Here is a 14,916-nt window from a genome sequence, read left to right as displayed (position 1 = left end):
TTATGAGAGCACCTTCTACTCAAACAGCATTTGACAGGATAACATTGAGCCGTTTCGGCAAGCCTCTATTTTTCCCAGAATATATTTCTTTACTCAGCTTCTGTAACTTGTGTTTTGTATATGTATTTTGCCATGTCATTTATTTAAAAAGAATTTCTAGTCACATAAACATGTCCCTCAGTTTAATTTTATGGAGTAATTGTGTAGGGATTATTCCAATCCCTGTTTCACCAATAAACCTGCAATATCTTTCAGAATACTTCCAGAGTAAAAACATCTTGCTGTGGAAGAAATCAGCTGATTTTGGAAGTTTCTATTTCATACATATGTATGTGAATTTGCAACTATGTATGATGTACCAGTAATTATATAGTAGTATTTGTTTTCACTTATGAGTAAACAATTTATCTTGAAGAATCCACATCAAGGCAATATGCCATGCTTCCAAACTGGCTACTTACTCAAGAAACAAAAACTTATCAAGTCAGTTCTACACAGTGTTTATTTTATTTTCTTTTTCTTTCTTTTTTTTTTTTTTTCTGATAGTGGAAATCATGTATAAATCACAAACAATACAAGTTCCCCATGTCAGCAGTTGACCACTTGATTGGGTCAGCTTCTGTTGATACTGTATTTTTAGTATAAAGTCAAGATAATATGGCAGTTAACTAATACTTTCGACTACAGTAAAGATACAAACTTTTGTAATATAAATTAATTGCCATTACAAAAAGGCAACTGTATTAAGTAATACGGTACAAAAATCTGCAACTTCTATAAATATAATGAAATGCAAGAAGTTAAACGAAATAATACATCACAGATTTTTGTATAGCGCATTTGAAGAGGCAAGCTAAGATACACAGGGAGCATTATACAGCAAGAAATAATATCAAAACCCACTAAGACTTAACTTTTAAGCCATACAAATGCCAAAAGTACAAGTACAGGACACAACATGAAGCAGTTAAAATTACCAGCTCAGAGTGGGCAGACAAAGAGCCTTACTGATGAGTTGTAAAACATTAGGCAGCAGACAGAAGGTTGTCAAAACCAGCTGTTGTTGGATACTGATTGATAATGTTTTCATTCTGACGGCTGAGACGCCGCAGACAGCCACAGGTCTGAGAAGAAGCCCAGTGTGGGCACACACACACACACACACACACACACACACAAAGTAATTTAACAGATGGCTAAAGAACATTAAAGCACAATATATTTTTTTACAAAGACAATGTTCACTCCTTAATGAACTTGCATGGAAAGTAGAGCCTAGTGCCCAAGTTTATTCCACCTAAATGACAAACACATGTGGAAAGATTAAAACAAACAAACAAAAAACCAAAGCAGTTAAGATTGGTTATCTGAAAACTGCATGGTGCTTACATATTCTACCATAGCCAGAGCATTCAACAACACTATAGACAAGGAAGTGTGACATGAGCTGCTATGAACATTGTTATCCCCTCATAAAAAGGTGAAGTTGTTTATAGACATTTAAAAGGTACACATCCATTAAGTCCATCTACAACACAAAACCACAGAAGTACGACATTCAAAGTAAAGTGTTGGTCTTAGCCTTCAGCAGTTATGAGGTATTTTTTCAACCTGTGATGAGGAATGATCACTATATTAGTAAGAAAGAGCATACTCAAAATAATTCTGAAAATTAAAATCACTGCTTCTGTGCAGTTGATATTTGCTTAAAGAAAAAACACTGAAATATCAAAAGGTCCTAGTCTAAATGGCCACTGGCATTCTCCAAAACCACATTATCAAGGACTTCTTGGGCATTTGCATGTAAGTTATGTAGCACCTTCAAACAGTGCATAGCCGGGAGATCATGACCAAAAGTTGGAGCCATTAAAGTTTTTGGACCAGACAAACTCACTGGTGGTAGAAATAAGTACAGTTTCAAGAATGCAATAGAGTTGGGCTTCTTTTCATTTCCTGTACCTTTTGGTCCATAGTTAAACAAAAGCAGGGGAAAATAGTAAAAAAATGTTATTTCACATCTTCTCAGTAATGGCCAATGAAAAAGCAGTAAAAGCTTGGAATCCCTCAATTTGCCTCCCCAAACTGCCTGCTTTCTCTGGAAATAATGCTCCTACTCCTCTTCCCTGCTTATTTTTCATTGTCCCTAAATAAAACAGAAATCTGAGGACCTTGTGGAAATCTGGGGACTCTGTAGCCTTTAAGCTCATGTCAGCAATTAGGGAGTTTGGCAATGTACATTAGATTCAGTTCCCCTTTAAATCCAGGGAAGGGAACCTCCTTAGCCCTCACAAGAGAAACTGATGGGCAGCTGGGTCCTGACTAAAGTGTGCAGAGAGAACTGAATCAAAGCAGGGCTCCTCTGTGCTTTAAAATGAACAATTCCAGTTCTTGGTTGTTTCCAACAGTATTAGCAGTGAGACAATTGACCTGACAGGAAAGAGAACACAAAACAAAGCAAGGACATGCCCTTCAGGCTTCCTGCCTATTCCATCTCAAAATTAAACAAGGAGTTTACCAGTTTTCCCAGCTTCTTTTTGATAATAGGAAGCAGTTACAACAGTGGGAGCAACGCAAGAAATTAATGGCAAATGAAAAGTAAACTAAAATACGTATGAGAAATTTTGTTTAACAAAGAGCAAAATTACAATTAATAGAGAAATGGCTTTTATGAGCCTTCAAAGCTGATGTTTACTATTTTCTTATCCCCAAATAAACTAGTAAGGAGCTACAATAAACTTCAAACAGAAGATAAATGCTCAGGCTGGAAAGAGATGTTGCTTAAAGCCCCAAAAACAAGGCATTGCGTGTTTCAAGATAGAAGCAGAGCTGATGAGGAACTAATGACACCTCACTTGAGTTTGTGTTTGCAAACACTCATGCACAAGAGTAGCTGAATGCACAAGGCACAGCATTCAAGGCGTGCACCAGTCCAGTGACTGATCTGCACAGACCCTGTTGTCACTGTCAACCAGTGGCCTGGCACGTTTCTTCAATGGACAAAATCAGTTTATGAGTTTTTTTAAAAATCAACACAAAGTAGCTGAAATACTGCAAATCTACAGTGGGGAAAACAAGGAAAGAGGAAAAGTGGACTGTGTTACGTGACCCAAATCAACTTCTTCTAAATGTATTACAAATGTTGTTTCCAATTACTACTTTTTTGTCTTCTAAGTAACATGTAGCCCAGAGGAAGTTTGAAAGAACAAGATATAATCCCCTTGAAAAGAGAAGCTTCTGGTACAAACACTGGAAGACCCTTAATTACTGGATAGATGCCTTGGCAATGTTACAATAACAGTAGTAGTCTACGAATGAGTGATAAAGGAAGTATTTAAAAATCACTTATACTTTTAACTAGCAATAAAGCCTCCACAGATGAACTAACCGATATTTGCTCTGCTTTTCTTATGGAAAACTACTTTCAATGAAAATTATTACTTTATTCAACTTCTGTATATTTCTAAAATCTTTCATATACTTCTAAAATCTTTTTACTTAGATCACCTGTTCATGTCAGCTGATTTCCCCAAGTACTGTTATCTGTGCACATCTGTTTGTCAATTTATTTTTCAGCAAACTTTCAGCAAAATACCACACTGCCTCTGGCAGGGTTTTGCAGTGACTTTAGAAGACACTCAACTACCTTGTGAAGTCCACTACCTCAACTGTGTTTTCACCTAGTAAAACCTCAGGAATAACCTTTGCATTAACATGAAACTGCTTGTGTTTTAGGTATCCTATTAAGGTTCTCAGTGGCTGTGCTCTTCCATGTGAGGTCAATAAACAAGCTAAATTAGACTCATAAATTCTTTAGACATTACTTATTTTTAAAATTCAAGGTAACACATGGAATTCCTCCTTTATGGACGATGCTATTTTTGTGCGTGTAAATTTTTCTACCAAGGATGATCGTGGTGCAAGAAAGCAACATGCAGTGTGCAGAAATAGTGGTAAACAAAGAGGGACTTTCTACTTCAGTAGTGTAGACAACTTTACTGGAAATAGCTGTGTACCTGATTCACAGAACATTTATTTTAACCAAAGGACATTCTGTATTAACTCTGTATGAACAACATATCACAGCTCAGCCTTGATACTACGCTGCAATTAAGCTGTGACAGAGTGAGCAGGTACAGCAATGCGTGGGAACCTCTTCTTTCTCTTGGCTTTCACATTCTTGAAGGTTCGAAGTCTCTCTCTTCTAGCAAGTTTATTAGAAGGGAGAAGCTGTCTTTTACTGCCTCCATGTCATCCAATGAGCAGGGTTTAAGAATCCAGCGCTTTCCACGTGCAAGTGGCTCAAGTTCAAAATATTTTTTTATCTATTAAGAAAAAAAGAGAGATCAATGTATTATATTATGACAACTCTCTGTCTCACATCTAAAAAACCAAACCAATAAAAACATGTAAAAAATGTTTATCCTAATGGATATTCACTTTTTAGAATCTTACCCACAGCTGCTCTTATAATACAGGTTATATGACATGACCTGAAAGGGTTTTCTTTAGGGTTGCTTGGAAGCAACCATTCTACCCATACATTTAACAGCATGGGAGGTCTGAGGAAGAAATGTACTGATTTGAGGCAAACAGCAAAGCACACGAAACGTGCTCAAAAACATATCCAAACCAGCAAAAGTAAATAAGAGCCTGTGTTTGTATTTCAATGTTAAAAATGTATGTATCTTTTTGGTAACACTTAAGATACATACTACTGTAACTTCACAAATTAAACATAAAAAATTTACAGATCCTAAACATTCCAGTCAAACATGAGCTATAGCACAGCATCTGTTTGTGACTAAGAAAATCCTATAAAAATTAAAATTCTTTCAAAATTACTTAGTTTTTTTAAAAATTAAACATAGAAGACTAACACACTAATGTTAGTAAGATAGTAGTAAGTATTATACATGATGCAGTTTCTTGGAAACACCAATCATTACTGACATTGCAACCACTGTCAAGACACAAATGCAGACCCAGAAAGACTGAGACAGGAAAGATTTTTATTTGGTAGTATATTCCAACCACTTTTCAAAATAGAAAGTACAATATCAAAAAGAAGTTTTTGATGTCTCTTAGAAGAGAACAGCAGCCTGCAGGTTATACTGGTCCACAGTTTCCTGTTTTCATTAAAATTTTAGTCTTTGAGGGTATGCGACCCAATAGTCTACTCTGCAATTTGACTTGTCCAATAGAATTTTAGTTTTTGCATCCAAAACTACATCCCTCAGTTCCTGCAACTGTCCATATATCAGCAGAAATATTTAGTCCTGACTTAGTTTGCCCATTTTTGTTCATTGTAATTATTGCAAAATACTCTTAATTTTAGCAGAGGCTGTGCTGTGAATATGCAGCACAATTACAGAAACAGTTACTCGCAACATGGTAGGCAGTAGAGGCCCGAGACAGGCAACTGAAGCCACACTGTGTTAAGGCTCCACGTGCAGAAGGAATGAAAAGAGGAAAGAAAAAAAAAAGGGCTTTCAGAGCCCATGCAAACTGCAACATCTCTATGTAGCTGTTACAGTGTCTACTGATAAACAAGTTTTGTTTTCCTATTAATGAATTATAATGGAAAAAACCAAGTTGAGTTGTATCAACTCATATAATTCAAAATACAATCATGATCAGGCAGGCTTTCTTATTTTTTAGAAAGGAATTTCAACCAGAATGTTTAGTAACAAATATTAGGGGAAAAAATGGTGGTTTTGAGATGAGAATTTCTGCTAACCCGGAAACAACACTGTGAAAAATTTTAAATCTATTTTCATTGAAGTGGAATTGTATCAATAACATTTGAAAATGAAGCATGGTACTTGACATTCACTTCCCCTCAAACAAATTTAGAAAACATACAAGTTGAAATAAACGGGGCTCCAACAAACCAGTATCTTTATAGCAACATACCAACTTTTTAGCATTGCTCTCTCAGTGCCACACCAGTATCTGACATGTTAGTAAAATTTTATGTCTTTACTACTGTCTACAAGGGATGCATTGCAACTTTTTCAGCAGCTTGAATTTACCCCCTTTGATAATGAGTTAATTGCACTGATCACAGTATTGGAAAAGCAGGGTAAGGAAGCTTTATTGCCTGTTCCAGCAGCAGCCTCCCCGCCTGTCACACGAGGAAGGAAGTAAAAGCTGCACAGAAGGATAACAAAGCAAGGTGTCAGCGCAGCTAGCGGATAGAGCTGCCTGCTGGTGTTAAGCTGATAAATATGGCTGAGAAATCTAAGATGTTTCAGACCCACAGCCCAGAGGATGTCCACCACACCCCCTCTACTGGAAGACTATTGCCATCAGACACTGGAGCTCACTGAAGTCAGTCTGCAATCTTCCTTACACAGTCTCTTGGATTAGGGCTCTGCCATATGAAGGGAGGTCATTACATTGTAAGGACAGCACTTGGGTTTAAAAGTAGAAACACGTGCTCAGGGAAATGATGGCAGTAACTAGCACTGAGTCTTTGTGAGCAAATACAACGTAAGTTACCAAGGTAGCCTCTAGCCAAGAAAAATACAATGCCTTTAGGCTATATTTCAGTGACTGCAGATGCCAACAGATTTAGTGAAACAAATTTTGCAGATAAATTATTTGGATAACCCAAAGTGGATCAAAATATATTTTTTTCTGTTTCTATCTGTGTAATCAGAATGTTACTAAATTAGTGATGTGCTGTCATAATTTTTCCCACTAAGGAACAGTTCAGAGTATCTGCAGTAATAGGTCCTAGATGAATGCTGAAATGAAAGCGTTTGTTAGGCAGTTGTTTTTAAAATGTGACGGTTTGATACTGGCATGAAAGCACAATTGCTTATATTCACAAGTAAGAGTTATTTCATTCACACCTTCTGCAGAAAAAAAAATGATCTGCTAAATGACTTGTGTCTAATACTGATCTAGAAAAATAACACTAATTGGCTTACAATTAATAACTAACTAAACCAGAAGTAGCACAGAAGTGATTTTTCACAACCCAAGGGACACTTTGTGGTGTGTTACTAAACTTCCTCATTTAAACTTCATACCACAACAGAGTTTGCTAAACCTCAAAGTTTTGAGAGCAGGCTTTCTGGACTTTGAAACTTCTGGAAAGAAGTTTGCAGACCCAAATATTTTCCAATTTACTGTAGCTTTTTCTCCCTTCAACTCAGAAGAAGTCATTCTGTTCTAAAAGCAAGTACTTTTTTTAGACTTGAAAAAAGAACCATTTTTTACATGCAACAGATGAAACATGAAAAGATTGACACAATCAGATGCCCAACTCTTTTTACACAGTTGAGTTTTCCACTGGAATGCACTCAGCTCTCCTTCCATGCTTGTTTTTGTAGTTCCTTTCTGCCCCCCTGATCATCATCCACATTAATTTCCTGCAGATTTCCTAAAAGGATGTACACTGATCACCCAAGTGTCCATAGAAAGCTGAAATTCACAGAATACTCACACTACCTAGGTAGTTCTTGCATAATCAGCAGTTGCTATTTTACAGCTCCCTTCAACCACACTAGCACAAAGGGGTGAGCTCTAAAGAGAAGCTCTTCTGTCTTCCCCTCTGCACAAACAGTGAAAAGCTTTCTGCCTGTTCAGGGATGCTGAAGTGAAAAATAAAGACTCAAACATGTTTCAGAAGTCTGATGCATTTGATGCACATTTACATACTGGCTTTGCATTTTCAAAACTTTACTTTGAGATTACTAAATTTTTAAAGATATAATCTTAGAAGAAAATACAAGCAATTAAATCTAATTTTAAGGCTTCTTTACTAATTTTTACAGGATATCACTGTATGTCTTGACTCCACATGGGGGCCTTGTTTTGTAGAGAACCTGACATTGTATTTATGCCACATTCTGAAGTCAATAAAATCTAACAATACACGTTTGCAATTCCCACTCTTCCCACACTCCACCTTCTAAGTCCTATTCTACTGGCACAATACACTAAACATATGGTTATCAAATGTTGCTTAACCTACGTGCTAGAAAAGTCAAAACACAATAAAAAGGATCAGTGCCCAGAACCTCAGCTGGTGTAAATTATCATAGCAGTGTGGAACTGATGTTACTAAATTGATATACATAAGCTGAGTAACCAGGCCCTGCTGCAAGCTTTTCTATGTTCTATTAATGAACTTCATCATCTAGTCAGTTCACCACCCATGTGAACATAAGATCTATAGGAAAACTTAGATGTTCTAATATATGAGAAGAGTAATCTCTATTATTCAACATGAAAAAAAAGCTGATTGAAAGCATTATTTTTCATTCAAATTCAAAATTATACTACCAAATTTCATCAACATAGAAAAACTTCCAGCCCACTGCGACTAATCTGTTGTAAACAAATACAAAATTCAGATAATCACTTACATTACCAGGCTGGTAAACAGAGAACTTAATGAATAAAATATTTTTTCATTCATTGCTGTTTTATTGAAAAATTTTACTGGGACAAAAAAATTGTAACAAAACATGTGTATTATATCCAATCAAAGGCTGCCTGGTCTTGTCAGTGTCCCCACTAGACAAAATTTTCAAAAGGCTTTCACAGGATTTACCAATTATTACTGCAAAAGGGTGACTGTTGAAGCTATGAATTGAACTAAAATAATCTAATTTGCTGAATCCATGTATTAACCATAAGACATGGTTCATTCATCCATTCCAAATCTGCGTGGAGAAGAAACAAAGTAATAATGGGAAACCAGAGTAGCCCATATTAACACTGTGAAAGTTTCACTGAGCTGTGATGCTGATAATATCCTCAGACATCATGAAAATCTGCTTTTTGGAACAACCATTTAGAAGATGCAGCAGAAAGAGGGAATTTTGCTTGCTGTCTCTACAAACAACAGACAAGCTGCCTATAACAATTCTTGTGCAAATTCAATATATTTGGAGAAGAGAAAAAGCCAAGAGTACTCTACTTTACATAGCAATAAGTTTTAAAAAGGGAAACTACATAAAATTTGTAACTTAAAGAAAATTAACTATGCAGCTAAAAAAGTAAAATGCTTGCAGGTGGCACAGAAAAAAAATACCATAATTAGAGGGTCAGAGTATAATTATACTGCTTCAGACAACTTTAAAACAAACAAAAAAAGCTTTCACCAGTTGCAGTAAGGAAAAGGATGGCATTAGAGGTAAAAGAAGTCATGTCTAAAAAAAGAAAAGAGAAAACAAAAGAAAGGAAATTCTGGCAAATTAAATAGAAACCACAAATGTTGACCTACTAACCATAGAGTAGAACTCATTTTAATCACCACTGATGGTAAAAAGTAAATTGAAATCCACTCTTGCTTATGTTGGTGTGCTCTACTACAAACTGCACAGCCTCATGAGCTGCTACATCAACCTTTCTGCTACTTCTTTTCTGAGTACAGGGATTTATAGGATTGTGTGGAGTGGACTGATAGCCACTTAATCTTAAATCAACTAGTTTAATCCACTGTCATACAGGAGTTTACACATCCATGCTTTTCCTGAAAAATCTGCTAGAAAGCTCATTATCTGATAGTCCACTTGGCTAAAAAGCACCTCCTGTCTGACCAGAACAGCTGTAACATGCACAACTCTCAGCCAAAGTTTTGTAATATTTATTCATCCTACAGAGACACTTCACTTCTCCTAAAAAGATACTTCATGTATTCCTGCTCGTACGCTTCTTCTTAACAGTGATCTCATCCTTGTCTAGAGGGATCCTTGTAATGCACCTATGCATCATAAGCACTCCTCCTAAAGCACCTGTACCTCATGTTTATTGATTCCATATGCAATATCTCTTACACAACAGGGAGGGGAATGAAAGTGCCTCAGATGATGAGATGGGATGGTGATGTGCTGTGGTCTGGAGCAACCTATGCACAAGGCCACTCCCAGGAATGCCAGCTGAGGTCCAACAACACTATCAGCAACAGAAATGCTTTTATATTTTAGCTCTTTGAGGATATAGATTTCACTTCTCACTGACTTTAATGCGCCAAGGAATCAAAAGTCTGTATGCACAATGTTAAAAACTTGCAATGAGTCCATTAAGTACATATGATAATCAGATTTATGTAATTGAGCTGCCTTTTTTTAAAACTTTAAAATATAACCTGCTGAGGTAAAATCAAAAGAAAAAATAAGTCTGTCTTCTTCAGCATTTCTGTGTCATAGGAGGGTAAGCAATTTCTCTAAACACGATTACAAAACCATCAGAGGCTTTTTAGTACATCTCACAAGTAGTGGTGAATGCTTTACAAATTGGTATTTCTAGTTTGTACAGCTTTCCAATGATTTTTTTTTTTTTTTTTTAGATTTTGCCTTTTATAAAAGACTACCTGAAACACATCCAACTCAGCTATGTAAGAGAGCTGGATGATATTTTTGGCTTCTAAGTCTTTACAAAGGGGAATACAGTCACTTAAAGTAATGTACACAGTGCTTTGTGCATGTTTCCATCCTTGTTATCTCCAGTGGCCACAAGTCACAACACTTTTCAGATTACAAGTGATAGTTGAAAGAAACGTATTTTAAAGAAGATAACTAACTATTCAGAATGAAGAAATAGAATGCCTGACAAATCCACAGAGCCATACTATTCCAGAGAGCACAGAGTATTGGCAAATGTAAGCAGGAAACAAGAAAAAGGGGGAGTGAGCTAAAGAGCTGGAAGGTTTATAAAACAGAGAAGTTGGGGTGTTTTTTTTACAGATAGACAGAGTCATGTTAAAATTGGTCTGGAAAAATAAGATGGATGACAGTGAGGACAGAAAATTGCAGAGGTTGCAGAAGTACCATTGAGATTTGTATGTGGATGGAAGCAAAGATAGGCTTTGAGAAGCTACTAGGATACATCAACTCTTTGCACACACTCTTTGTGTTACACAACAGTGCACTACAGCGCATTAGATTGTTTTTGTTAGATTCTGTTATTTTGTAAAAAAGAAATAGTAAATTGTGTAGCTGCCAAAAACATAGACCAATACTTTGCCTTCCATGTTTCATTCACCCAGGATATTACTTTCATATAAGCATGCGCTTTTCTTACAACTGGAAGAAATTGAAATAACATGAGAAGAGCAGCAGCATACCTATACAGGGAAAACCAGACTTCCAGATGAAGATTCATATAACTATATAACCAGAAAAACAAGATAAGGGCTCACAATTATCCAACCCGAGAGTGAGTGAAAGAGCATCTCGAGTGATAAGGGAAACAAGAACAGAGAAGAGGATACTGTACAAAAATGCATGCAATGAAAGCATAGTAAAATATTTTTCTTTAATGCCACTTTAATTCTTTATTTTACTTCAAAGAAATACTCAGAATTGAAAATCAAACATCACTTTAACTTACTGCTCCTTTTGCTTTCTCTCTTACTCACTATGTTTTATTATGTACTGTGGGTTGCCACAGATACTGTCTGACAGTTACGTACTTACACATAAAGTGTTAGAATATAAAATCCTAAAAAGCAATGCTGAAAATTAGCCCTGGTTAAAGATAGCTATCTGGAGGTCATCTAAAATTCACTTATCTTTCTTCCTCCCCATAGAGCACAGACACAAAATTGCCAATTTACTGTATATAAGGACAATTTTCTATTTTAGTGTATTCTCAACACATTCTAGTATATTCTTAAGCTGTATTGAAAATGACTGATTGAATATAAGATCAATTTAAACTTAGGATAACTCATTTAAATTACTATTGTTGTTCTAATCTGTTAACAAAAAGTATAGAATGGAACATATCCAGAGATAATTTTGCAGGAAATCTACTGAAAGATTTTACTATACCACTAGTCATCTCCTCTCTACGATCTCTGACTCAGGTTTTTGTTATAACTTCAGTTAAATAGCTTAAGGAATTCAAATAACTAGTAGAGACTCAACACTCAAGACCTGTAGGAAACATCTTTCAGAGGCTTAGAGTTTTTGTACCATCCTTTTTTCTTAAATAGACTCTAGGTACTCATGGTTTACTTCAGAATATAAAACTACTGACAGAGTATGCTGATTTCAGCAGCAAAATATGCTACTTTTATCTACAGATTGTGGTTTGAACTAGTAACAACATTGAGACACAAGTACTGAGATTTTTCCCTCCCCAACCCAAAAAAGTTTACCTGGGATGCTGAATGTCAAAATAACCTTTAGAGTAATGAGAAGTCCAAAGATCAATCCTTATTAAGACATCCTTTCTGCAAATAGCATGTTTTCTGTTCCGATAGCAGATAAGCAGTATTTTCTGGGGAACTGCATATGTGATGATTCATCTGCATTTGCCTGAACATGTACACAAATCTAGCACTTGAACAAAGAACATCTGTATACAGTGCCCGCATCTGCAAAGCACCAAAACACTGTATGGACATGTACCCTTGTATCAGCAGCAAAAAGCAGGATTTCTAAGGGCTTTGTGGTTGGCTCCTCACATTCACACTGCTGACACTGTTCCAAGTTAACAGTCAGATTGAGCACAAAAGCAGCTGTGGTTCTGTGAGGTGTGTGCTACCACAAGCAGACAAAGACAGTAGTTGTGCCTTTTCCCCTTGCTCCTTACCAGGTACAGAGCACAACATATTAGTATAAGAGGGTTCCAACATCCCTTCGGGGAGGTTTTTGCCAAAGGGAGAACTATTTCTTATACAAAGTCTGCATAGAGGCAATGGAAGCCCTGAACTAACTGCAATTACCCATTTCTAGTTCAAAAGCAAAATCTGTGTAATAAATCCATTTGAAAAAGTTAACATAAAGTACTTGTTAAGTAAAAATTGTTCCCAGAGACCAAGCCACTGCCAGGTTCAGTTCCTGGCTGTCAGAATGCCATAGGCTCTGTGACCGTCCCAGCTGCTCCAGCATCAGGAACTTCTGTGGGACCTCTTTCTGAGGATTTCTTTCTGCCCTGTGATTAGAGGATGCAATGTACTTTGTGTTTTCTATATCCATGTCTCTGAGAAGATTAATGCCTCCAAACTCACAGCAAGCCACCACTTAAAATTACTATTCCAGGCAGCTCCAGACTCATCTATTTTTTGATACTTTTTAACCCTCTACCTAGAATTATGGCAGAACCCCTCTGGGTTCTCTGACCAGGCCTTGCTTGAGTAAGGCCCCCTCACTGCTTTCAAATTTCTTCATAATGCACAAGGATACCAAGAGAAAAATTACACAGCTCAATTCAGACACAGTCCTGTGTACAGGAAAACATCCATGTGCAAAAGAAATCTGCCACTAACCCTAAAATGGTAAGAAATGCATGAGCAATCATAGATATGGAAAAAAAAAGTGAGTACTTTACAGCAAGACAGGATGTTTTAAGTCAAGTAAATGGGAAGTAATATTAGCAAACTGCTTTGCATTGAGATTTGCAGCAGTGGTGCTGGAAAAGACATGGATGAGCAGATGGATTTGGAGGAGATGGGTGAATGCAATGAGATGCTGAAGAAGAGTACAGTTATTTTGACTATTGAACTTAAAGATAAAGATTCTCTCTGTTTTTTAAGTGCCAGAGTTATTCCTTCCATTAGCACAGGTTGCAGCAGGGAATTCTACCTTTCTGAAAAGTCTTTTTAGTAAAAATATTCCATGAGAAGGGGTAAGAGAAAGAGTTTTTCTTTACTGCATGAAATGTTTTTCTTTACTGCATCAAAAGAATGTTTTCCTGTACTGCATTGAGAGATCACTTCCCTACATTACATTGATCTAAACTCCAAGGAAAGAGATTAAATGATCAAGAGTTGTGTATACAAGAAAGAAGAGAGATACATTGATACCTCAGGAAGGATATCAACCTTGACATAAAAAATCCAAAACAGCCCCAAAGTACCATAAAATGGCTTGGGTTGGAAGGAACCTCAAAGATCACCCTATTTCAACCTCACTGCCATGGCTGAGACACCTTCCAATATAGCAGGCTGCTCAAAGTCCCATCCCACCCTGAACACTTCTTGGGATGGGGCATCCATGGCTTCTCAGGGCAACCTGTTCAACGGCTTACCTTCCCCACAGTAAAGCATTTCTTCTCAACACCTAATCTAAACCTGTTCTCTTTCACTTGAAAGCCATTCTCTCTTGTCCTATCACCACAAGTCCTTATAAAATGTCCCTCTCATCTCTCCAAAGAATGGCCAAACTCTGACTGACAGCATCTGCAAAATTTAAGGTCTTAAAGAAGAGTTACTCAAAATAATATTGAAGGAGTGTAAAACAGGTTTTGTAAGGAAACTATTGTTACTTTAGGCAAATTAAGGCTTTCTTTTGTACGTGCCTGCTGTGGAATACCTTTTAAAGTCATTGAGAAGCCAGATTATTTCTGAAGAAAAGCACCTGGAGGCAGGTGCTATGTCCTAGTAACACCCCAAGTATCATGACTGTACCAATGAAAAACAAAACCAGGTGCTTGTCAAGTGATTCTAGCAGAAAGGGAAACCTGGATTTTGCAAGCTGGCAGCTCCTTCCTTCCACCTTTGGATGTGACTTGCTGATTTACCAACAGGCCCTAGCATTACACCTGGGGTAAGCACTGCACTGAAAATGAAATCAAACATAGCAAATGTATAGCTGGCACTAAACTTTTATGAGGATGAGAAGATTAATATCATTTGACTAAAATATCTTAATGCAGCAGACTTTTCTAAGCATTCTCAACTTACCTTAGTGAGCAGCCTATCTATTCAAAATTGATGTCTAATAGAAGCAAAATCACTTCTTTAAATTCTGAGGTTCTGGCACTCTACATAAGTCAGAAATCTGCACATTTGCAATTCCTAATTGAGTTTACTTTACATTAGAAACCATAGGCTAAGTTTGCTGACTACTAGTGACAAATGAAAAGGTTTTAACCACTAGCTTTTACAGAAACATATTCAAAATTGGTACCATTTTATCACTTCTTGATAATGAATTATTATATATGTCT

The 14,916-nt window shown here is 36.7% G+C and overlaps 1 protein-coding gene across 3 annotated transcripts in view; it reads right to left on the bottom strand.

Annotated features, from left to right (window-relative positions):
- Positions 1-484: 484 nt before the first annotated feature.
- Positions 485-14,916, bottom strand: part of ARL15 (ADP ribosylation factor like GTPase 15) — a 225,607-nt gene continuing 211,175 nt past the window's right edge. For 2 of the 3 annotated variants that reach the window (XM_059492112.1, XM_059492113.1), the window contains one exon: positions 485-4,322. In XM_059492112.1, the coding sequence (XP_059348095.1) occupies positions 4,170-4,322 (153 nt within the window). In that variant the 3' untranslated portion in view covers positions 485-4,169. The remainder of the gene's footprint in view (positions 4,323-14,916) is intronic. The other variant, XM_059492114.1, reaches the window with a different exon arrangement.

Source organism: Ammospiza nelsoni, chromosome Z, assembly GCF_027579445.1.
Source record: "Ammospiza nelsoni isolate bAmmNel1 chromosome Z, bAmmNel1.pri, whole genome shotgun sequence".
NCBI lineage: Eukaryota > Metazoa > Chordata > Aves > Passeriformes > Passerellidae > Ammospiza > Ammospiza nelsoni.
This window is presented reverse-complemented; position numbering and strand designations above follow the sequence as displayed.